This window comes from Centrocercus urophasianus, unplaced genomic scaffold (assembly GCF_019232065.1).
Source record: "Centrocercus urophasianus isolate 14NV4802_14NV808 unplaced genomic scaffold, USGS_Curo_1.0 seq_33, whole genome shotgun sequence".
Taxonomy (NCBI): domain Eukaryota; kingdom Metazoa; phylum Chordata; class Aves; order Galliformes; family Phasianidae; genus Centrocercus; species Centrocercus urophasianus.
Window position 1 is genome coordinate 6,234,395 of NW_024884900.1, and position 26,343 is coordinate 6,260,737.

General features: G+C 46.2%; 1 protein-coding gene across 6 annotated transcripts in view; it reads right to left on the reverse strand.

The window, feature by feature from the left end:
- Nucleotides 1–26,343, reverse strand: part of COL26A1 (collagen type XXVI alpha 1 chain) — a 157,302-nt gene that overhangs the window by 22,756 nt on the left and 108,203 nt on the right. For all 6 annotated transcript variants that reach the window (XM_042829905.1, XM_042829903.1, XM_042829904.1 and 3 more), the window contains 5 exons: nt 19,182–19,243; nt 7,193–7,346; nt 4,536–4,580; nt 1,532–1,648; nt 18–170 (listed from right to left, as the gene is read on the reverse strand). In XM_042829905.1, the coding sequence (XP_042685839.1) occupies nt 18–170; nt 1,532–1,648; nt 4,536–4,580; nt 7,193–7,346; nt 19,182–19,243 (531 nt within the window). The remainder of the gene's footprint in view (nt 1–17; nt 171–1,531; nt 1,649–4,535; nt 4,581–7,192; nt 7,347–19,181; nt 19,244–26,343) is intronic.

Genomic DNA, 26,343 nt, shown 5'->3' on the forward strand with positions numbered 1-26,343 from the left:
CAGAGAAAGAAGCTTACTTTCTTTTTCAGCTGTGGGCTGGAGGGAGTAGAGAACCCCTTGTTGGAAGGTAAGTGGGAGGCTCGGGGTGGCAGGTGGCCCTGGAGGACCTGGGGGACCTGGAATCCCGGTTTCTCCTGGAAGTCCTCTTGGTCCTTGAGGTCCCAACAGCCCTGTGCAGAGGCAGGAGAGGATCTGTTAGTGCACTTGAAGATGTGCTAATGGATGTAAAAAGCAGTAGGAAGCCCATTCATTCCTGGAAAAAAGAGTCTAGATAGGAATAGTTTCTCAAAGACAGAAGTTAAATGCTACCTGAAAATACTCACCACTGCCAGATGTGATGGAGATGTAAAACATGCAGAGATGAGATAAAGGGATGGCAATGTGGTCTCAGAATTATTTCTGTTAAGCAACAGAACCCCTCTAAGCAGGTCTTACCATGGTCTGGGAATATCACAGCATATTCTTGCTCTCTTGGTACACAGAATTTATGTCCCTAACTATAATTGTGGGAATCAGGGGAAAAATACTGAAAATTGGGAAGCTAATTCTCTTTGGCTTCTTCCTATGAACAGCAAATGGCCTTACTTGGCCCAAAGGTGCTACAAAGCTCAAAAAAAAAAAATTCTTTCTCCCTGAGACTGAGTAAGAAACTAAAGGCAGCTTGAAAGCAGTACAGCTCTTTCTCTTTCCCTTCAGATACACCTGTATGTCACCTTACCACCACAAAAGCATGGAAATAGCAACAGAAACCATCAATGCAGCAGCAAATCAATTCTGACTCCTTTGGGACTGGAAAGCTTTTGTTGCAAATGGAGAAACCAAAAAGCAAACCTATCTTTGGCAAGACCAGCCACTGACAGTTTGCCAGGAATTGCCAAAAAAGCATTCAGAGCCACTCTCACATTTTAAGGCACTCTCCAAATTTTAAACCTTTCCTGAGCTCACATTTACGAGGCACAGCCTTTCAAATGCATACGAAGCACAGAGGCTGAGGTCTGGCACCTATTGTGTAGTATTGCCTTCATCAAAAGGTTTAGGGGATGTAGAAAGTCTCTGAGCACAGGAACGGAGTGCACTGTGAAAGAGCGGCCTCATAACCTTTTCCCTTAGCATACAACGGCATCATTAATTTGACATTCTGGCATCTGACAGCTTGACACAAATGATGGAGAAAAAAGGCAGTTAAAACAGGCACACAGTGAGAGGGTTGAACAGGAAATGCTCTTTTCCAAAGGCTGACAGATTGAAGATTGGTTTTCACAGCTCCTGAGCAGGATGGGAAAACATGATCCTGCTGTTCTGCTTTCTGGGACAAGTTCTCCCCAACTCCATAGGAAATCCCAAGGACTTTCAATGCTCTCCATGCAGACAGTACCCACTCTGAGGGCTGCTGGCTGAGTTCAGTTCTCAGAGGACTTCACGGATTTAATATAAACTGAAATCTCAACATTGTGTGTGTGGTCTGTTTGCAGAGACAATTTGAACAACATGAAATATTCCCTGTCATACCTTGCCTTCCCATGGGACTTACCTGGTGGCCCTGCTGGGCCCCTCTCCCCAGGTTGTCCCTTCTCGCCTTTTGGTCCCGGTGGTCCTGGAAGACCAGTTGGTCCAACTGGGCCTGGAGGACCAACCTGTCCTGGCAGCCCTGAAAACATCCAGACAGAAAATGAGTCAGAGATTAAGACACTATTGAGATCAGAAGATCTTTTGCAACCTAGAAACCAGCAGAGAGGGACTCTGCAAGGGGGAGAAATGCAGCTTTGTGCAGGTAGCACAGATAGGGTGGTACTGGTGGCAAAAGCTTGCCAGTATATAGAGGAGAAGAGCCAGACTGGACCTTGCTTCCCCATTTCTCCTTCTAGTCTTTAAAGAAACATGTGCACCTCCATGCACAGCAGTCAGCAGGTTGTGATCCTCAGCTGGGACGCGCTGCTCAGAGCCAACCTGACTGTGCAGCTGTCCCATCTCAAGGTCTGAACAGCCCTGGGTGGGCTCTGGCTGCTCCCTCATGCCATCTCACGGTAGTCTCAGTAGGCAGAAAATATGTAACACATAAAATATATTTAACAGGTTGCCCAGAGATGGGTTGCCCCATCCCTGGAGGTGCCCAAGGCCTGGTTGGGCAGCCTGACCTCGTGGGGGGCAATGAGCCCAATGGTGTCAGACCTGGATGGGCTTTAAGGTCCTTCCAACCCAGCCTATTCTATATCTGCCATATATCTGCCAAAACAAATCAAGCCCTGTCTCCCACTTGCTCTGGTTGGCATATACATACCACCCAGAGATTCTGTGTCAAAAATGTTTCCTTGTTTTCTCCTGTTTTCATTTATCGAGTGAGTGCACCATGCTGCGCACAAACATTTTTCATCCCCAGGTGAAGTAAATGCACCCATTTTGAAGTAACAAGATGTTGTTAATTTATGTCAATAGGTAGGATGCTGAGAAAGCCCACCTGGAAATACCAGTTACGCAGTAATTACAGCCCCTTGGCATCTCTACTCAGACGAGGTAGATAAGCCTACCTAAGCCTAAGAAAGATGCAGGCAGCATTCATTATCTGAAAGCGACCATTTCTGATGTTAAATAAAATCTTAATGTTGCTTCCTTTAGACTATCAAAATAAAAACCACAATTGGCAGTTGTACAGTATTTTTCAGAAAAACACTGTCTTTTGCTCACGAAGGTCATAGCTGCTTTGGAAAGATACACTTAAATGCTCTGCAAACATCAGTAAAGCCTTTAATACCTTACAGAGGTGGGCGAGTTATTCTGTCTGCTCACATTAAGTGGTTAATAGTTACAATAAAGGCATTAACTGACAGAGTCACAGGTTCCTGGTTTCCGGGCTACCAAAGAGCTTTTGAAAGCAGTTGCAGACATCTACAAAGCCAGAGGAAGACCTGGCTGAGTTCAAGGTTCAGCACATTCAGATTTCAAGTCTCTCTATATTTTACATTCACGAACAACTCAGCAGAGCACAGATTTGATTCGTTTTTGGGCAACATCTTCCCCCATTCCTGCTATAAGGAGATGTTCTGGCCTCTCCAAGACCAGTAGCAGGAGAACCTGTAGTGGGCAGGAAGTGGAGAGGAATGGAGGGGGAAAAAAAAAGGAAGAAAAGAAACAAGTGGGCCAGGCAGCACCTCCATGCTGGCCCCAAAGGAACCAGGCTGTGTACTAACACACAAGGCTCAGGTAAGATTTTCATTTGGATCAATTTGCTTACCCACAGGGTGCAAGCTGCAGACTTTTCTATGAATAGAAAGAAGGGCTCCTTCAATGGATTGAAGCCGAAATCCCACCTGACACAGTGGGTGCTGCACTTGGCAAGCTCAGGCAGGTGATCAGGAGCCCATTTAACAGAGTAAGACCATTTGCTTAGAGCACTGAATGGCTTCTTCTACCCTACCAGGCCCCCCATCATACCTTTACTGCAGCAAATTCTTCCCAGCACAGAGGGAACAGCAGAAGCAATGTTTGCAAGCATAACACACTGTACTGCTGAGCATGGGTCAAAACATTTCCTCGCTCATGTAAGTCAACCTCAGTTCTTCAATTCAATCTTTATAAATCAATCCTGTGAACTTCTGCAGACCAAGAACAATCATTTGCTGCTAGCATCCTCAATCATGCTGCAGCAGCGGAGCTTTAAAGAAACTGGCACTTACTTCCCTGAAGGAGGAAAATGCTGAAGGAAAGGCTGAGAGAAGCAGCACTAGGTAACGTGTCAGGCAAATGCTCATACTGGTGACAAATGGTGTTACCAGCATAAAAGAGACAAGTGCAAAAGGGAGAATAAATAGGGAAGGATTCAGGGAAAAAGGAGGGGGAGGAAATACAAACAGGCCAAATCTTCAGCTGGCATTTCTTAGCTCTGCTGCAGTGGCACTGCTTTAGAAGCCAAAGCCTCTGGAAAGCATTCATTTCCTGAAATATATGAAAGAAAAACCCACAGAAGAAAACAACAATAACAAGAAAAAACAGGTAGAGTGTGAACATCCTACTGCTAGAGAGCAAATCAGATGGGCAGAGGCCTGGATTTTCTTCCTGGCCCTCTCATTAACCTGCAACATTACACCTGCTCCCTTTCTTCCCCAAGGTCTCTGTATACACAGGAACACATTATTCTCTGTACAGAGCAAATCAAATCAATGCCCTGATAATCACCAGCAGCTCTCCGTGCCCCTGGCAGGCCACACCACTAAGGTAATAATGGTGTGCTCTCCCATCACTCAGCACGTGCCCCATCTACTGAAGCCATGTGTCCTTCAGTGCCTCTCCTGTGGGCAGTGTTTCCATCCTTCATGTTCTGGGGGAACAGAATGTCTCAGAGATGATAAACCTGCTTTTTTGCCTCCCGTGACCAAATACAACCCAAAGAGAAATCCAGCCTCTCTGTATCTGCGTGGCTCTGAATCGTTGAGGGCTCGTGGCCACAGGATCTTTCTGCTTTTTGAAGGGAAAATATCACGTACAGGTCTGGGCACAGCAACATTTTGCGCTTTAAAAGAGGCAATAAAGTGTTCGCTTACCCTGTGGTATTAGCTGCTCCTCTGCACCTCTGTGTCCTTTAGGCTCTAATGAAAATGGTCAGGGTTAAAAAGGAAAGAAAAAAAAACAAGATAAGAAAAATTAGGTCTCTTGCTGCCAACTGGCTCAGCTAGAGTATATATATTTCCTTAATTCTCAGTAAGATGTATCCTGTTGATTAACAAGCTGATCAGAAGGGCCAGCAGTGCAGCTGTCTCAACAGCTCCGAGTGCTTTTAAATGGTTGTCTATTCTCAGCCCTGTCACTCACAAAAGAAACAGTCACCCTAACAAACAGTAGCAAGTTTTCCTGGACCTCAGCCTGAGGAGGCATCAGCCAACTCAGAGCTGTAAGGTCATCCAGAAACACTCCCACCGTTCAAAGCATCTGATTCCTATCACCCATCTCTGTGTTAGGTACCAACATCCTGGCCTTAGTCCTCGGGGTTTAGAAACTTGGCAGCATGCAAGCTGGGATGTGGATTTGCTTTGGCTGAAAGAGGAGACGCAGGCAGAGTAGGCAGTATGTCACAAAAACACTGTGGAAGGTGATGGGAGGGACAGAGGTTTGGCTTTCCTCAGCCTCAAATCACACAGGGAACTCAGGTTTAACTTATACCTAATCCACGGTGACACTTGCTGAAAGATCTCCAGAGGTCTGCAATTGCTGCAAGGGAACCTGAGGCTAACTTTAAGCAACAAGTCACAGAACCATGTTGAAATCACACAAAACAGGCAGTCCCCATTGTCCTAAACCAACTGCATCAAGTTCCCTACATTTCACTGAAATCCACAGTGCATTTTTTGGCTGGGTTTGAATGGTAGATGCAAACTGATGTGGGGAGGGAAGGAAGCCAAGTGTGAACCCTGATCCATGAAACATCCCCAAAGCTCCTCAGCAAAGCACGCAGAGCTCAGCTGGAGCATTGAGAAGGCAATCACATGTCAATAAGCAACTTAACTGATTTCTTCTGATTGCTGAAAGACATTGTGCTGACCTGAAATGGCCCAGTGCATGCCTGATCGCCAGTTATTACACTAGAGGAGTTATTCCACACTTAGGTTACATAAATCAAGGCTGGAAAAACAAAGGGTGACAATGAGTAACAACTACACCTGGTAGCACGCAGACAGCTGTTTACCCAGTGTGGGAGTCTGACTGATAACACCAAGCTTCAGACAACAACATCCTGTTTTGAGAGATGCTCTCTATCAGATATCTGCTGATACTGGGCCATAGAGGCAACATGATGCGAGTGCTACAAGAGATTGCTCTCCTTAAGAGCACTGCCAAATGCCTGGGAGAGCAGCGCTCATTGCTCCTTGCTGAGCAGATCATCATGCATACAGAGCCTCAGAACGGAGAAGACACTGAGTGGAAAGGACAGAGTTGTCTGTACAGTTGCTTACATTCACTTCAGCACAACAAAGTGCAGGTGCAGAGATACAACAACAGCAAAAATAAATGACATGGAGAAGGCAGAACGAACACATAGCGGACACTGGGGGAAACAGCTTTAATTCAGTTCCTGGCAGCTGTCAGTGTGGTTCTGAAAATACTTTGCAGAACATATTGTTAGCGAACCTCCCTCCATGTTGTGGCATCCTGTCAAATTATAAACATGGACGACATCTGGTCTATGTTGGTTGCTCCAAGTCTGCTGCACTCATGAAAGGCTGCCATAATAAACTGCTCTGACAAAATAAAGGGGAAAAAAAAAGAAAGAAAAAAAGGAAAGTAGGCCCTATAGAGGATAAAGAACTGCCTGGGGAGCAAGTGAAGCAACTGACAGACAGGGAGTGGAGGTCTTGAATTGAGGATGCCAAGGTCAAGGAAATTCAATGCGGAGTGATCTGTCTAGCCAAGTGGGCTCGGAGGGAATTTCTTGTCAGTGTATTTTTTTTTCATGCCACAAGAGGGATCATAAAACAGCCCATTGTGTTTACAGTAAATTTAAAAAATATAATGCAGAGTGCAACTGATGCTGATACTCATGGGAAAGTCATTCCTCCTCATAAAACCAAGAATTACCCCTGCCATAGTCCTCTACCTCCCCACACCACTCCTGATGGAGAAACACTGCATTTAGCTCAACAAGGGAACACAAGTGGTCCCGGGCACCCCACTGTGATGGCTCTCTGGAGTTTCCTCAGGAATGTTTCAAGCTATCCAGGTCTCCAGATCCATGCAGACACAAACAATATTAAACCTTTAGAATGAACGACCCCCAGTTCCAGGAGGACTGATGGCTCTGGAGCTGAGTAAAGCTGCTTCTGACCCTAACACCAAGGTGTAGCTCTTCAACTGCCTCTCTTGCTGAGCAAAATCCCACCTTGCAGCGAGCACTTGCAGCCCCCCCATGGTACAGTTGTCCCCACTGAGGGTGCAAAGCAGACAGGGATCCTCCTGCAGCTGCCTGCCTCACACTCATCCCATCAGCAAACATGCCCACAAGCAAACAAAGAATTGCCCATCTGAAAACCTTAGCCCTCTTCTTTACAAAGCAAAGGAAAGGAGATGCTAGAGTTTCTCTCCAACCTCCGTCCTGTGAAGCTCTCAATGCTAAGTGAGCTTGGCGCGACCTTTTATGTTTGTATGATATCCTACAGGTACCACACATGTAGGCAGAGTGACTCAATGGAGAGCAGACCACACTTACCAACAGGTCCCACTGTTTTCCTCAGGACAGTCCCGGGATTTAGCAGGGGAAACGCATCCGGCAGCAAGTCATCGTACCAGGTGGCCGTGGTCCCAGTGATGGGCAGGTTGTTTTCCAGTGGTGGGCTTCGCTCCGCGGCTTCAAGCAGAAGGATCTAGAGAGGGGACACAGGGAAGGCAGGTAAGGTCAGTGGGATGGTTTCCCACTGACACAGCTTCAACCCCGAGAAGTCTTGAAACTCCTCCCTTGCCAGCAGGAGATGTGGGTAACTGTACAGAAGACTGCAGGGTTTTTGGTGTTGAAGCTCTACTGGTTTTCTGGAAAGAGGCAGTAATAGCTTGGAAATTAGCTGGGTTATGTTGCAGGAGAGTCCAGTGCAGCGCTGCACGTCCTCTTCATAGAGGGCTTCACTGTTTGCAGACATTCAGCCTCAATGAGACTGTCTCCCTGGTGAGGAACAGAAACCAGGGAGCAAAGCTGGAGTGAGGACACAGCTTTTCACTGCTAGGTTGAAATCAGGTTAGAATCACTGAGAGCCGTGCAAAGGGCTGTGGGATGCCCCAGGTGATAGACTGCAATGTCTGGGGACTACTACTGGCTGCAAGTCAAAGGACAAAAGCTTATTTAATTAAAGACCAGAGAGAATATGAAGCTTTTAAAGAGCTGAAGTGATTTAATTTTGGAGCAAATAAAAAAGAGGCGATTTCCTCAAAAAGCTCTGCGTAGCAGTAGTAGAGTACTATTAAAACTCACAACTCAAATAAATCCCCATCCCAGTGTGTGTCCCAGAGCTGTCTGGGCTGCTCACAACCTAAGCTCCTTGGCCAAACAATCCTTTTTGTCCTGTATGATTCTGACTGCGCTTCCCCTCCACTGGCGGCCCACATGAAACTGCAAAAAGCTTAAATGCTGTTGTATCATAAAGGTTGGAAATGACCACTACAGCTCTCTAGTTCAACCACTGACCCATCACCACTGTGCCCACTAAACCATGTCCCTAAATATCCACAAGGAGTGGAGGATGGAGGGTCCAGGTGGACACTGCCTTCTGATAAACTCAGTTAAAGTGAAGCCAGGGGGAACGGTCATTGCAATTTGTAATCATTTTTGTTTTTTATACAATATCTTTTTCTGTTTTAATCTAAACGCTCCTTCCCCCTGCCTCCCAAACTACTAAGCAACAACAGCCACTCCCCTGTGCTCCATTGCATATGAGTTTTACCCCACTTGCTAGGCAGAAGCTGCTCAGAAAAGCCAAGGGCAGAACTGCTTGCCCTGCGGGGCAGGCAAGGAGCTGTGCTTGGGATGCACTGCTGCAGCCCTGCACTCACCTGGCAAAGCCCAGATGAGAAACAGGGTGCCCATGGAGCAGAAGCAGGGCTGAGGTGTCCAGAACTAGAGTTCCTATCCAAGCACTCAGCACCCCCAGTAAACTCTACACCAGAAAACAGTTTGAGGAGGGCATCATTGTGATTTGTTATAGCACTGGTACCCCCTGTTTGGAAACGACCAAATCCAATCCTGATTTACTGGTAGGGGAAATAAAAGAGAATACAGCTGAAACTTTCCACTAAATCCCTAGAAGTTTCAGTTTTTACATGCTGCATTTGTCTTTACATAATGAAGTCACACTGCAATTATAAATGAGAGTGACTTGGCTCCACTCATTTGTTTTTAACTTGCAATTATTATGGGGTTTATCACTTATTTATTGCAAGGCCTGGTGAGAGCCAGAATTACAGCAATGCCAGGAATGATGAACTTCCTGCAGAATGCACTGGCCTGACAGAACTGAATCAGAAACTAATTAAACTGGGAGCTAGCTTAAGTGCAGGGGAACTGAACCTCAGCTGTTGCAAACAAGGGAAACTCCTCCTTTGTTGCATTGTTCCTGGGTCCAGAGCCTCACTTTAACAGTAATAAAAAAGCAAAAGGAATCAGGCCACCGTGAGCCCTGCTTCTATCCAACAGCTTCTCGGATGCAAGACAAGAAAGGAATCGGTTCTGTATGCCTCATCAACTTCTGTGCTCCTGCTCTGTAATTTGTCAGGCTGAAGGAAATATGCCATCAGTTCAACAAACACTCAAGCATGCGCCTTGCCACAATCGGACTTAATTCCCATTGACGTGGGGCTCAAGTGAGCATTGAAGGCATTCTCTGAACCAGTTTATACTGTTATATTATCCTCTTGCTTCCCTGGCAAAATACCTGAACAGCGTTGCCAAAGCGGACTCAGCTATAGAGACAAGACCAATCTGTGTGGTGGTGAACTAGAGGGACCAGAGCCAGGCCATGGTTTGGATGCTCCTGCAGTGGCAAGAGGATGGCAGGCTGTGTTGGGCACAGCTCTGGCCATGGCCAAGGGGTGCTGCAGGATGAGGTGACAGTAAATCCATGGTCAGAGGGCAGCAAACTGCAGGGCCTGCAACCCTGGGGCAGCGTGAGCAGAGCTAGCACAGCCCGGCTGCAGGAACAGCTCCAAATCATTTTTATGGGTGATAATAAAAACGTGTTACCACATAATCAACACTAAACAGTGGCAACGGTACTCTTTTCATTAAAAAAACATGTTTCAAATGACTGCAATGCTGATAAACGCTGTAAAGGACTTAAAGGCATGCATGAAATAATCTAGTGTGCACTTTTACAGATTGGCTGAGTGTACTCCATGGTCACCAGGGCTCGAGCCATAGTAACGAGCTTATTTTCCCAGGGCACAAAATGACAAGAGATTGGGAAGCCTCAGGACTTGAAATTTGTGAGAAAATCTAGTTTTTATGATTAGGCCTGAAAATGTGTCCAAGAGATGTAAACGAAAAAGAAGACAGCTTTCACATCCGTGAGATCCAGAGAGCCAAAGTGAAGGAGGGAAAGCACGAGGGATTCAGTCACATTCACAAAGTGCAAACACTTCTCTCGGCGAGGAGTGTCCTTTTGCAAGCTAGCACAGCATGCAGCAGAAACCAGGTCCTTATGAGAGCACTGAAGACGTTCATCTATTATCTGTCACGTTCTGTTTTTCTTAAAGCTGCCATTGCCGTAGTTGAGGGACTCAGGGTGAATTCCCACTTTCATTAAACAAAAAAAGAAAGTTTCTAGCCCTCTGACTAAAATGCTGGAAAATGATACCACAGGGGCTCACGGCCAGAAAGCAAATGAGCAAAACGTGCAATGTACTAGAGTCTCCGCATTAAAGGCTGAGTATTTCCTAGTCCACACGGTTGAGGGAGAGAGGAAGGCGGCAAAGAGCGAAGGGTGGGAATGCTCACAGCAGGCAGTGCCCACCTCTCATCACCCACAGTGCAAGGGCTGTGAGGTAAATAAAGGAGCAGGAAACGGTGCATAAAGGAGGCGTGTTGAAGCCGTGGATCACGTCAGTCACACAGTCAAGCAGAAGGCACAGAGGTGGTGCAAAGGGTGGAATCTGAGCTTGCTGCTGGTGGTGGCAGGAGGGCAGATCACTGCTCAAGATGTGGAGAACTTTCCTCCCAACTTGCACTGCATTGCGCAAGGGGAAGGATGGCCTCGAGTCAGCACAGCACTCAGGGTTTTGCCTCTTTGCACGTACAGAAACAAAAAGTCAAATCGGAGCACAACTGGACGTGCTGAACCAGAGCCTCTGGCAGGAGAGGTCCCACCAGAACAGGGGCTGCCTCTGCCTTCCAGACACCCCCCCCTCCCGCTCGGCTGAGCCGGACTGGGAGGATAGCAGTGCTGGGTCTGCCTGCTGCCAGCAGTGCAGCGGGAGCAGGCCTGATGCAGCGCCTGGCCAAGCGGCCTGCAGGCCGTGCTGGGGACAGGGGTGATGGCTGTGAGGGCTCTGCAGGTCCCACCAGGCCCCAGGCTCACTTCAGCAGCTCCTGGCACTCACTGTCTCCCATGGCAAGAAGCCTGGCTCTCCCAGGCACGGCCCGCTCACATCAGGGCCCTCACTGGGACGGTAGCACTCCGTGCCTGAAGCTCGGTCCCAGCTCAGTCCAGGCTCGCTCAAGCCGGCTCCCTCTTTCCCATCTGCCAGCATAAACTTTCTAAACTTCAGACACATACCACATTTCTTGCATCAGATCAAAAGCTCAGCCCAGGGACAATGGAAATGGGAGGAAGGTTTTCATCTTTTTGAGATGGTAAGTGTCAGAGGATTTTTTTTTGGCTTACAATGGCTGTTAAGAACCCTATTTTGGTTGTTTGCACACATCAAAAGAAGATTTCACAAAAACAGCCTCCTCCCATCATCTGCCCTCTGCTTGCATTCCTGATGTCCTGTAACTAGTAGGTGCTAGAAACAGGGGAAGAACAGCCAGGCTCCTAGCAATTTCAAAATGGATACAACGGGGCTCAGAACATTTTTCTTTGAATAAAAACCCATGGAAATGCAGGGGGGATCATTTGACATAATCCAGATGGATATTATTAATAAACAAATAGGGGATATCTGCTCTGACAGCACTGACAGAATGAACTCCCCTCCATTCCTTTCTGAAAAGGAGGGAAAGAAACTGCGTGAACCTAGCTCATCAGCTAAAAATTCAAGTGTAAAATAAGATTCCCTCGATCTCATAAAGTCATGAGCTGATTAATAATGGTAATTGCATAACTTGCTGGATGTATCTTTCTTTCTAGCAAATTATTTGGCAAAATGTAAGAACTTTTTAATCACTCATTCAGACACAGAGCTAAACAGGGAGCTTTACAATGGTAAAGCTTTTTGATGGTGAATGGCATCTCTTGTAGTTTTATGAGACCTGTGAACACAAAGCTCTTATACAGACACAGTTGTTTGGTTTTGAAAGCCAAAAGGCATCCAGTAAGTGTCCACTACAGTCTGATGGACTAGGTACCCAGAGAGTTGCGGTGACTTCATCTTTACAGCATCTTAGAGGCTACAGCCAAAGGAGACAAGCTAATTAGTGAATGGAAAAGGTTTCGTCATATTGATAAATTACACCACAAGCAATTGCTGATGTCATTGTACTGACCCAATGTAGACCAAAAGGTAAAGCTTATGTCATCAGCTATTGCATGGAAGACCACAAACAAAAAAAAAAAGGGTTCTGATGAGCCATAGGTAACACAGCTTATGCTCTTTCTGCAAAGGTACATGGATTCCTTTACAGTTTTACAGGATTTCCAAAAAAAGAGGTGGCAAAAAGTGACTGTTTCATCAGCAGACATCTTCTTCAAGGGAGACACAGAAAGCACAAAATCATAGGCCAACCTACTAGATGAAGTCCAGTTAAAGTTCAGCAGATCACCAGACCATTGGGGCTTTGCCTGAGAGAGCAGCAGCAAGGAAGGACTGGCACTTCCTCACTGTGCTGCTGCACTCAGAGGCACCTGGGGAACTTAGAATCATAGAATTGTTAAGGTTGGAAAGACCAATAAGATCATCCAGTCCGACCATCAAGCCACTCATGTGATTGCTCTAGGCCACTCAGTGCCACATTTACCCTTTTTCTTGAAAACCTCCAGGGATGGTGACCCCATCATCTCCCTGAGAAGCCTGCTCCAATGCCTCACCAGCTCTTGTTACAGGTTGGAGATTTACCTTTGCTGCTGTAAAGCCCTGGCACCCCTGCATTTTAGAGCCAGGGAACAAAGCGGGATGTGGAAAGGATCCAACAGTGCTCAAAATGCTGTGCTAAGAGCTCACTGCAGAGCGAATTGCACAAAGAAGCTCAGAGTGAAATCAGACTCCCCACCATTACTTTAAAACACCTGATAAAAATAAACCGGAGCTATAACCTTCCACTCTCAAAATCACATCATTACTCTCTGCCCAATTTATTGCTCGTCACCTGCTGGGGATGTAGCAGTGCTACGGACATGGAGCCAGGCCAGCCTGAGATGAAGTCAGTCCTGAGAAAGTAACATCTGTTCCCAGCAATGGCTTTGAGATCAGCTCTGCTTCCCATCAGGTGAGAAGCACTCAGCTCTGGTTGAGACGTTCGCATCAGCCAGCTCCAGTCGACTGAGTTGCCTTCTGTGCTCCTCTCCTGCACTGGGCTACAGATGAGGAGCTGCAGGAAGAAAGCAGCACAGCTGGAAAAAATGAGAGGCTGGGTTCTTTCCTGGTCAAGAAAAAGGACCCCAAGTCACTTTTTGGATCTTGTTTTCCTTGCGGAGCTCCACCAGAATTTCTGAGAGCTGAGTGGAAGTTTAATCCTGTGCCCACACATGCAGTAAAGGACCTGAGTACATACATCTCATAGGCTCCTCATGTACCTCCCTTGCTATTACCTATATTTTATTCACAAGAGTACCCCTCTTAAAACCAAAACTTGCCAACTTAATATTCCCAGGCAGTAAACACACCAAAAGCACTTCCTAATGCAGACAGAGGACTTGCTTGGCAAATTAAGTTGTATGTTAAAGGAAACTTGAATTGTTCAAAGTTATTTTATGAAAATATTAAATATATTTCACTAAAAATGCCAAACTTGTAACTGAAACACTTGGCAGGATGGGGTGGTGGAGAGGGAGGTCTTTAAGTGTTATTGTAGTTCTGGCAAATTATTTACAGCATTTGCCAAACACATGCAGCAGTCTCAGGGGACAGATTTCTCCTTCTATTCAACAGTGATAACAAATAAGATCCAAAAATTGTTAGGCTTGAGAATGAAAGGATTTTAAGTGTCATTCTGAAAGACAGAGGCATGCTCACATCAGAGGAAGCCAATACCTGCTAAGCAGAGGCGTGAGTATTGCTGGTCCAATAAATGTGGCAGCTCGGATTAAGACCTTTGACAGAAAATTCAGTTCACCCACAAAGTTTTGTTTCATCATCTCTCCTTAAAAATCACTTTTAAAGTTTTATTCTTTGGGTTGCTGTTATATTAACTGACTACAGAAACTCACCAGATCGTTTGCACATTTTGCAGGCATTGATTTCAGTTTGTTCTTGCTCCTAGATAAAACTACCTGCAAAAAATAGACTAAATACTTCTGAAATTCAGTTCTTTGTTGGAAGTGGAAGAACAGATTCTGCACTGGTCATCAGGAAACCTCAGAGATGATCTAGGCTACCTTCCTGTTCAGAACAGAAGAAAAGCAAATAACTGCTAGTGGCGATCGAATTCACAACATGGAACATCCACAAAGGTCTTTCAAATATCAGGCAACCATTAGTGTCCACTCAGCCTCACAGCCACGCCACTGGGTTTTCACCCCTTGAGTCCCTTGGCCATGCTACAGTACCTCAAAACATTTTCTGTATTCCAAACACTTCCACACTTCAGCAGGAGATTGTTGCAGTGTCTGTCAGAGAAGGAAAAGGCAGCCCCATAAAACACCACAGACAGCTGCTTGGAAGAACAGGCAGATAGAAAATCATTTCATTGTAGTAAAGCTCCAAGGAATGGTGCTTCGTAATCAAAAGACATGGGTAGTGAAGGTGCTGTGTGGTAATCTGTTCTACATAAATAGGGTGATTTCATATAAATAGCAATGTATTGATCAAACCTCTGTACAGCACAAAGATTTTCTTTAAAACCCTTCAGAAACTTCTGCGCAGGGAATCACATTACAAGGACTGCTTTCATGCAAAAAATATGCATGTCATTTATCAATCACACAATGAATCAATCAGACACTAGATATGTAATGTTATCTCCCTGCATTACAGCTGTAAGTGAAATGCCATGAACTTCTCAAAAGTGGTGTCAGGAGATAAGACTGGCTTATATCAACTCAGATCAAATGCTGCACTCGAGCTCCAACCAAATGCTGGGATTAATATCCCACTGCCCATAACTCTGCGGTGCAGTTCATTAAAAAGAACTGGGGTTGTAGAGAACCAACTGAGCAGAAAGCTTTAGGCAGCTGCCTGCCCTCCTGCTAGCACTGCAGGAGGTGGGCAGCACCTCTGGTCTCCCCTGACATTGCAGGAATTTTGAGCTTCAGCACAGTTTATCTGGGCTTTGTCCTGGTCCCAGGAATGCCAGAAAAGAAGGGCTGTGCTCTAGAGAAGTGTGGTGGCATCAGGAGAAGCTTTTTATTTGAGATAAAAGTGGGGTGTGAGATGCTTGTAGTCATGGTGGGCAAGACATACTAGGAGAGAAATGAGGTTTGGCAGATTGCAGGAGGGGTAGTTTGTGTCCCTCCCTGCACATTTTCTCGTTCTCGACTCCAGCCTCTCCACCATCTTCCCTGATGTACGTTCCCACAACCTGCAGGTTTCAAACTCAACACTATCAGCCAAGCTGTCAAACCTGTGGCACCCAACAGCTGCGGTATCAAGCAAACGGAAAGGCCCAACTTGATGTAACTCTGAACACGGAGATACGGATGGATCCAGACTCCATCTACTTTTACTTCCCGTTACACAGAAACATCTCACAAGCACAAGGACATCCTAGAGCAGCACTAAGGAGTGCACGAGGTGCATTTGTTCTGCCCCACAGTTCAGCCACATCTCAATCTCTTCTCCCAAAGGCAATGTAAGCGCTCCCTAATGAGTCATTTTCCACTCTGTTTTCTCGCCTCTCACTTTCTAATCCAACTCTCATATTACAAAAATCAGAGCGTTACTTTTATTACCTCATTTGGACGCTGATCTTACAAGTTGTATGAACCAACTCATCCTCGCAATAAAAAGAGATGAGAGCACTTCTAGTTACATCCCCACTTCAGAGGGACAGCTGTAGGGGCCTCCAGAAAAGGAGGGATGAAAGAAGAAACAATGGACTTGCAGCCTGTTCTTCCATGGTTGTCCAGCTTGTTTAGCATACTCTTACTCTTCACAGCCACTGGAAGACAAACGTGCATTTTGCATACCCTTGCACCATGGCCAGACCTGTTTGAAGCTCCACTGAGGCGGGCTGTTCCTCCCTGTGACCATTTCCTGAGCTCAGCATGGGTTGAAATTCAAAAGGACAAAAGCAGCAAAGCCTCTGATGGGTGACTTTTTCTGATTTACACTCTTCAAGTGCAAGTGCCCCCTCATGTCACTGGAATGCAGCCTCCCTTTTGATTCGGGATTGTCATAAATAATGCAGAGATTATCTCGAGGTTTCCCACACAGGGTACTCCAACCACAACCCATGCAAGGCTAAGGAGTTCTGTACTTTCTCATATCCAAGATGTTTCCTCATCTTTTCAGGAATGAGAGCTTCCAGGAAGCAGCTATCCTGTGGACACTTTCACCAAAGGCATATTAAGACACGACTGCTTTATTGAGCATCACTTGATGAAAAATAGAGATACTTCTCCAACATCCAGAGCAGGAATGCAAACTGTTTTAAATGAATGGAAGCACTTTTTTCAACCACGCTAGCAATTGCTGAATTACAACAACTGAGGTCACTGCACTGCTTGTGTAGATCAAAATGAACTTGAATTAACCTGGAAAAAAGGGTGAATCAGCATATTCCTCCTGTGTATAGCATCTGTGTTCATGTAATGTTGCTTCACTCTCCATTTGATCGCTATATACCATCAATTTTTGCACTGCACCCACAACGTATCAAACAAAGTGGAAGCCAGCAGATGAATATCATCACTGTTAGGCTATGCTGCAGAAGATTCTTTTCTACCAGATATATTATCTTTAGCACATCGCAGTATAAACAGATAACTCATTTCCCTCCATAAAAGTAAACCCTTTGATGAGCTTTGCTCACAACTTAGGTCTCTGGGGGAGCACAGTCAAGACAAAAGGAAACCCATCTCAACAACAACATAAATTGCCTCATTATCTCCCCAGAGCTCAGGGATTTTCCTTGTTTTTGTAATTGGCTAAGAAGTAAATGAATATAACTAGCTAGAGAAAGGTCAAGTTGGAAACGCAAGTGTTCCAAGCTGTAACTTTTCAAACTACAGTGAAAATGAGGTGTCACACAAATGCTCACATTTAGAATGCTCTCATAGCTAAAACAGATGACAGCAGTCCTCCTGCAGGCCAGACAAACCTCCAGTGGCAGTGTTCACTCAGCGATACAAGGTGCCTGGGACTGCACAGTGATGTGGCACTAAAACACAGAGACCAGGATCAGCTGATGAAGCTGCCAAAGATCATCACCACCAAAATGCCCCATGTCTGTTGAGTTCAGTGGCTCCACCAGCTGATCCAGTCTGTGGTTCAGCATGGTTTCCAGTTACCTGGAGTCTTGGAGGGCCACAGTTGATCCTGGCATACAAGTAATTCTTCTGTCAAGAGGCTGTCACCCCATGATCTGTAAGTGCGAGTTACGCAAAGTCCCAGGCTCAGGAAGGTGGGGAAAAGGTGGGCTTTGCTTGATAATGGCACCAAAACCCTTCAAAGGTCCAGCTGGTTCCATCTTGGCGCTGGAGCTCACATACATCTTACTCACTGTCCTCATGTCAAGGGGTTTGCAGGATGGCAAAGTCTTCAGCTGTCAACACTGTGTTTACTGGCTGACAGCTCAGTGCTGCCTCCCAAATGCAGAGCAGTATGCAGCATGACGGCTGCCAACACACAAAGCCTTTCTGAGAGAATACATCAGGTCTGCCAAGCAGGGGAAAATGCCATGTGCTGCACATGTGCCCCAGGTTAGAGCAGGAGACATATTCCTGCCTTCAGCAGAGCCCCTATGCAGAAGGCAAGCAGGCAGCACTTCCCAAATACCGTGGGCACTGGGCAAGTGGTGCCAACTGCAGAAGTGCTTTGAGGTGACAAGAACTTTATACACCTGATTTCAGCCACCTTCATACCTGTACAAGAAATCTGCTGACCTGGATGTACTTTCACATGCGGGCTAAGAATTCTTGAGGGGGTCTGGGAGGACAGGAGCTGCTTCCCACTCCACCAGGTCCTGTGGTGAAAGTTGGGTTTAGCCTCTTACACTTTGCTGTCTGATGAAAGCAAGCAGAGTCCAGGTCCTCTGCTATCAGGACTTCAAAACAGGGTCTTAGTTATGAATTTCCAGTGAGTCAAATAAAGAAAGCCCTGGAAAGGGAAGGAAGGTAGAGCTGGCTGCAGGCTGAGCATGGGAGGGCTGATTTACATCTCTCTGAGGCTAGTCCGTGTCTTACTTGGACTCAGGACTGCATGCACAGAGGTCGGTCACCAGCCCCTCTCCTCTCCCAACGCCTCCAGCTCGCTGCTGCCAAAGAACACCCACCTGCCAGGCCCCGCTGCGCTGAAACACAGCCCAGCTCAGCTCTGTCCTTTGCACTACAACAGTTGTTTCCACTCGAACAACTCACAATTCCCCACAATTTCATTCCCCCTCCCCTTTCATTTTCCCCGAAGTGAAATATAACTGCGAAGGCTTTGAGGAAGTTCCAGACAACATTGCTCACTTCATTTCAGCTCAGACAATTCCCAAATTACCAGACTATCATGCACCGGCCTCAAAATCACCACACATCCAACCTCTCCCACCAAAGGTTTCTCCCCAAATTCTTTTATGTCACCGATAACCATCTGTTAATGAATAATAACAGCAGCACATGCCTTAAAGGAACCAAAGCACCATATCCAACAGCTAGGATGGGGCTGGCACCGAGGGACCCCAAATCAAAGTGGACCGACTGACTCAGCGTCTCTGTAACTAGATTGGAACAACTCATCCGAATCCCAGTAGGTAGAAATTAAAACAATTCAGGGGAAAAAAGCACAATGTGAAGGTCTCCCCTTAACATTTTTTTCCATTAAATTGCGTGTAAAAGCCTCCCATATTTGAGAAAGGGGCTGAAACCACAGGAATGGACGGCAACTGAAGAGCAGGCTGAACAACTGTTCTCACAGAAATCTGCAAACCTGTACTGCTCTGGTTTGTGCTCTGCTTGGTAATGTTCCACAAGGCATTTGAGTGAGAGAGACAGAATAGAAGCCTACTTCTTTCCTGAGCCAGGGGAATCCCTGCTTTATGTCCCCTCTTGGTGCACACCAGCTGAAACTGCTGCCCCTGCTGGCTGCACAGATAGGACAGCCTCCTCATCTCTTCGAGGGCTACCAACTCCCCACCTTCTTCTCCAGCAACTCCTGGAAATCTTTTGCCAAACAGAAGAATAAAGGCACATCCTTACCTTGGCCTCAAGCGTGTTCAGCCTCTCAGTCATATCTGCTAACCTCGTGCAGTTCATGCATTCTGGAAAGAGCAAAAGAACATCATGTGAAATCTTCATGTACTTTGCATTTTCATCCATAGTTTTCACCCTGCAGGTCCAGGTCCCTTTTCAATCTAAAGCACACAGCAAAGTGCTTTGAGATCAGTTACACAGGGAAGAAAATAAGTATCTGACACCATTGTGCAGGTAAGCAGCCATAGCCACATTACCTGAAATGTTGTCTGGGGCTGTTCAGTGCTGCAGTGTGAAACCAGGTTCCCAATGGGCAGAAAGTACAGGGAGAAAAATGGGTTTTAGGATTTTTTATGCTGCCAACCACTACAACCTGTTAACACCAGCAGAGATGTGTTCTGTCGCTGGTGGCAGTGGAAGGGCTGTGCTCCCACCTCAGAACACCAGGCTGCACGGCCACTGCTCCAATCCTGCTGAAACACTGAAGGAAGCAATGCACGTAGAGAACCCCCATCTCTGCGGGGTCCTGCTGCGTCCTGCTGCGTCCCCAGGCTCTGTAGCCACCCCCACAACAACTCATCAGTCTCAGCAACAGCGAGAAAAAACAAAACCGACCCCAGGGCTGAGGCATGAAGTGGTTTCCATCTCACTTCGCTGCATAGAAGCAACTGATAGGCAGCAGCCACCAAAGGGGTCTTGACAGGATGCCTTACCAAGAACAAACGTTTGCTTAATGGGCTCTGAGTGCTGTTTAAAATGATTGCTTGGTACAAAGGACATCACTTATCTAAACAGGAGGCCTGCTGCTTTGCCTCTGTTTTCATTTCAGCTGTTTTAAAGTGAGTGAAGGAGGATGAAGACCTGACCAGAGATTTAATCACCAAGCACTTTCCCAGTACTTCACAGCAGTGCTGGATGCCTGCTCCCAGTGAGCAGAGAAGCCTTCCATACGGTGTGCTCACCTATCACAACTTCTGAAGCTCAACTGGTTTTAAAAAGGGAAAAAGAGTTGCAACATAAAGCATTACAGAAAGTAAACTACCCACGCTCAGGTGATCAATCACCACCAGCTCATGTCCCAGAGAGGGGATGCACATCTCTGAGTGCATTTCTGAGTTCCTTAATGCCCACTGAAGCAGCACTTACTGCCAATATTTCCATGGGGCTGCCAGTATTTCCATGGGAAAGGCTGACCCATAATTTCTGAGGCATTGAACAAACTGTGCAGGTGTGGCTCCAAGGAATTTGTGCTCATGCAGAGGACGTTGAGTAACCCCACTGCCTACCTACAGAGAAGAATGGGATGAATGTTCAGGAAAACATGGGCTTTGCCCTACCCAACCACCACCAGGACAGCTGGCATTCAGTTGTCGACCCTAACAAGCCATGCTCCCCTTCTGCAAGAGGACCCCTGTGGAACCTCTCAGATCTTCACCCACAAACTCTTCTCAGTTTTATGGAGCACATGGTATGCACTGATGGCTCTCAGCCATACAAAGATTTCAGTACGTGGCTTGGAGGGCCAGGAAGTTTGGCTGTTCCTCAGCAGTGATTTACAGCCCAAGAAGATTGCTTGAGTACTAACAGCAACCAACCCCCCACTGCGTAAACCTTCCAAAGAAATTCTCTCCTTGACCCCATAGGATCACAGAAACCCTCCGTGGGGAGCTGAGCAGTTCCCCAAAGGGGTCAGACACGCAGCTTCCAGCCGATGGTGCCGGACATTTTCCAAACAAAGCATCTGGTGGTTCATGCACGCTTTGATGGAGAGATTTCCTCACAGGTCAGTGCTGACATGGACTTTCTTCTAACAACATATAACATTTCCTTATTGTTATTCTCCACAACTAATCCTGGACAAAAGCAGCTTTTGGTCTGAGCTGGCACATGGATACACAAGTGCCATAGGTGTGTTGTCCCACCAGGAAGGAAATGAGTGAGGCTTTCTTGGTCTGGATCTGCCTGAAGTGTGAGAAACAGCGAGTTATGCTCTGTGTGCAACCAGCTTCATGCTTTTGATCTTGTTCATCCCCATAGAAAGATAAGGAAAAATAAATCCAGTGCTCCCAAGAGCCAAAAGGCGTACCAGATGTGCTACAGAGCTAATAAAATATGGAGTCCTATTCTCCCTTCTGCTGGCTTGCACATACTAATGACTCCCATAGGTTTCAGAGAGACTGGTTTGAACTGCCTGAAAATCACCTCTGGTGTAGATTTTGAGACATGTTGATAATTTAAGCTCTATTTGGAGAGCTCATTTCAAAAAAGGGCTTGTACCACTCCTGTGTGCACGGCAAAGCAGCTCAAGGGGTGGGCACTCCAGCCAGCACCAGCCCAGCAGCCCTTCTGCTCTTGAAGCATCTCTGAAAGTCCTCTTTATTATCAGTGATGACTGGGAAATGCTGGAAAAATGTAGCCCAGCTCCCTCAGGAGAACTACATAGCATCCAAGCTAGATTTGAACTTTCATCCTGTCCTTCTCAAAGTGCCCAGAAACCCCCATCCACACCCAAAGTACTTAATCTAGACTCAAAAGACGTTTACCTAATCCAGAAAGTGGAAATCCTAATGCAAAACAATATGCTTAAAATTGTCCTGCCAGCAAACCCCTGACATTTATCTAGCTAACCAGCAGATGGATGATGCTCACAAACACCGACAGTGAGACCAACACTTCGTACCTCTGATACACAAACCACATTCACAGCTTGCTCACGGCACACGAGGGACCAGGCCATTTCCAGATATGGGCTCATAATTTGTCTTCGTAGAAAGCCTGAAGATGGTGGTGAGAAATCAAGACAATAAATACCTTCCCTAACTATTCTGCACTTACGTATTTACTCTTATCTTAATCCTGATGGCTGGTGGTTACAAGGCCTGGCACTGTAAAGTCAGATTTTCTGACCAGGGATAAAGCATTCTGCTTCATTAAAGCCAGCCTGAAATCTCACATCATTATTCCACAATGCATATAGCACTGGGTCAAATACACATGCTCTGTGACCTGAAACTCCAGAGCAGACTCTTTCTGTCTCTACAGAGATACATCACTTGTTGCTACAAAGAACCACCATTTATTTCCCCCCTATTCCTAGTTGGCAGATTTGTATTTCTCCAGCTCAACTCCAAGGAAAGAGTTGTGATTTCACTCTGTGAAGTCCAACCTTAAAACACATGGTAGGATTTGTTTCAGAAATATTCCAGCAGGGGGGATAAATAATTGAGATAACAACCACGGGACCGAACCAGCGTATCACGTGTCACCCAGTCTGTCTCCATAACATCTTGCTGTCACCTCTGCTTTCCTGCCCTCTGGCCCCACACTGGTTACATGGGTAAAGCAGCACAATGAGAGGGACAGGGAAGATGCTAAATATCATAGAGGAGATAGACTCAGTGCGCTGGAAGACAGCAGGTCGCACACCCCATATTGGTGGTGACCCACTGAGCTCCGATCCAAAGGCTGCTGCATTTGGTCAGTCTTCAATGGAACCTCCAGTGCTGCCTGAACGGGCACCAGGCTCTAGATCTGCTCCTATGACAAGTGATGGACAGCATTGAACATCCTCCTGAACGTGTCCTGCTACACTCGGCGTTCCTACCTTGCTCGAGCAATGTGAGCGTAATTTCATGATTGAACAGTTGCACATTTTGTCTGCTCAAGGCTGAAGGCCCTAAAAGTCTTCCAGCTCCTCGCCTGAATTAACAAAAAAGGTGTGATAACAGCTGTATACCAACGGGGATGATTTCAGCATCATTATCACAGTGGCACTGAAGGGAGTAAAATTATCAGGCCAACTTCCAGCATGGGGCCGCAGGTCAGAGTGCTGCGGAATGGCATAGAAACCTCTTGGCATCTCTGCCCCATTTCTCAGCTCTGACAGCCCACGCTCATTTGTATACCCAGAGTCTCTGCAGAATATTAAAAAGGCTTTTGGTTTTCCTGCAGCCAGATGCTCAGTAGATATAAATTGCACAGCTCAACTGAAGTCAAGGGATCAAGGCTCTGTCTCTCTTTTTCATGATAGATTGCTCCAAAATTCATATTTCAGAGAGGAGGCGGAGGAGGTGGTTTATAGCATATGAAAGGGGAGAGAATTCTGGAATCACAACGCCTTTGTTTAAACAAATAAAACCTTTGCAGCCAAATTTTTCTAGGTCGTATTTTGCCATTACTAGAAAGTCAAACCTTGCCATACAGCGGGGCGGTTTGGAGCGCACGGTGCTACAAATCCCGAACACACAAGTTGAGTATGGCCCAGTTTGGAGAAAATTTCATTGTCCAGTAGTCTCTGAACAAATCTGGAAGAGCATCAGTGAAGTCAGTTAAATTAATCCAGGCAACTGTGTTCCTGAGCTAGGAGGAAAGAATGAAGCTCAAAACTCCTGAGGGGAGCAGGAAGCACTGCTAACTTCTACTGTCAACGTGGTGAGCAGACAGGGGATGAGAAGTGACAAAGACGTCCAGAACGCAGCAGTGGAACAGCAATGTGGTTTCCTCAGTGACAACAGCATCATCACCATCCCCAGGTCATCCAAATCTCAGTGTCAAACCCCACCAGAGATGTTATACTTGGACGCTCACAACGAACCACTGGACCAGTGCCCCTTCCATCCACTTGTTCCCACACACATGCACACAGCTTAGCCGGAGGAAACAAAAAAAATGAAGCAGTGTCATTTTCAGACACCAGAAGAAGTTTCAAGTCAAATTCCACAGCAGAAATGTGAGCACAGACCTCCTGCGCCTGCCTAGGTGGCCCTCAGTGGGGGACAGCCAGCCCAGCTTGCACATCCACCCCTCTTTAATTTGTCTGATTTGACCCTTCCAGCCTCCTTACATGGATACCAAGTTTCCCTAAGTAGTTTATGTTCTGGCCCTTTGCAACAGCTTTCGCCAGTGCTCGTGAAGGATAGCAGGCCCAAGCCATAAATCACAGCCAACCTGGGATCTGTTTTTTCAACACGTTTCCTCTAATGAGAGTCAGATGTTGGCTAGATAGACTTTATTAATTGTATTTGCTTGGTATCAGTCATGTCCATGGCTCTGGAGCGGAGCTGGAGCATGTGGAGGGCACCAGGCTGACAGCAGCCACGGGTGGAGGAGGGGAGTGCATGGCTGGGAGCCATGGGGCTGCAGAGGGAATGGGAGCCAGGGGCTGAATGAGTAGTGGGGTCCTGCTGGGGCCTCACATGGCAGCGATGATCCATGTGATCCATGATCCATCCCAGGTACCCGACAGGGAAATGCAGAGCACACCGCATCCCTCCTACCCTCAGCACTTCAGGTAATGACCATCTGTCTTCTCAGCCCCTTTCTGGGTCACACAAGTACCCAAAAGCAGAAGGCTCTCACTTTCAATGCACGGTATCTCTGAGTTCACCACTGTGATCAAAGTATTTCCCAAGTATGGAACCTGAAGCTCTGAGACATTCAAAGATCTCAATGACCACATTCTGCTCCCTCCCAGTTTTGACATCAGGATTTTACAGAATGCAAAGTTTCAGTTTCATTCATAAACTGTAAATTATTAGGCTGCCTATCAATAGGAAATAGCACATTTCTGGAATATTTTTGCAGGTTTAGCATCATTATAGGCAATCCAACATCTCTTCTAGAAGACCCCCATCACTGTCAGCATTTCTGTTTGTGATCTTTCTCACTAATATACATACATATAAATATATCCATTATAATGGGTAGGAAAGGGAAAGGAATTTTATCACAAAATGTAATAACTACTAATTGAGAATACAGAAAAAATTGGTACGTGGCCTTGAGTGGGGGAAAAAAAAAAAAGGGTGCCATTTTATAAAAAAAAAGCTGCAATATTTTCTCCAGATTTTTTAAAAAATATTTTCATAGTTTCTTAATGACCTCTTTCAGTCTTTGTTCTCAAAATGGCATTTATTTCAAAATTCACCTAAATTACAAATGAAATGAACTGACTAAATAACCTTAAGTGAAACTAAATAGTTTGCTTTGGGTCAAAGGAAATAATCTGGATTGACCCCAAACCATACTTAACTCATTATGTTGCATCAAACTAAATAAATACGCAAATAAAAATATTAATAATTAAAAAAAAAAAAACAACCCTAAATATTTTCATTTCACTTCATCCCAAATCATTTTTCTTTCCAATTTTTTTTGGGTCTGGCAAATGAACCCTCCATTTCTCACCCAGCTCTATTCTTAAACATCTCACACCACTCACCTTGTTTTATTTTAAATTTCACACATGCATACTCCCACACCAACAACTAATTTTATACATAATTGCTCTCAGCCTGGGGATTTGTGCTCTATCACAGTGCCAAGGATCTATTTTGCAGTTCAGCCTGCGCTCCGTTAGCAGATGGAATTAGATCACGATCATTTATTTACAGGCAGCCATGAGCTGAGAGATCCGTGTTCCATCCATCTCTGTCTGTCGAACAAGGCTTAGCAGGGAACGGCTGGATTTTGATGCAATGCATTTTGCTAGAAATATATTATCCATTATTTTTAGAAGCACTACGGACATTTTACTAGTGCAGCCTGAAGGCTGAAATAACCCCCGTAAAAAGGAATTTTCCTTCAGCAGCAAGGCTCTATGGGGCTGCAGAGGATGGTGCTCCTGGTACGTGCTGCTGGACATGGAGATGTGCACAGGTCCTTGCTGGAGCCTCCCCTGCCTGCCCATATGTAAAACATTCCCACAGATAATAAGCCATGGAACAGGCACACAGGTAGTGTGGACAAACTCCCCACAGCAAGGTATGGAACCACAGAATGGCTTGGGTTGGAGAGACCTTAAAGATCATCAAGCTTCAACCCCCCTGCCATGTGCTGTTTGCATCTCAGGCTGCCTTGGGCACTCCAACCTGGCTGTGAATGGCTCCAGGCACAGGGGATCCACTGCTTCTCTGAGCAATTTCTTATATGGCTATCTGCAGTGAGGTTAAGCGTCCCTGAACTGAAGGGGGGAAGCCCAAAGCCTCCCTGCCAAGGAAGTCAAGTGCCAACATCCTCCTGTCTGTGCCCTGCTTCCCACCCATGCCAAAATCCCATGGCTGATCCCCACAGCAATAGGGCCAGCCTCATTCCTTTGTTCCTCCGTGCTGTAGGAACATTTCATGCCTCACTGACCCCAATCCAAGTGCAGAATTGTACAGCCCTGCAA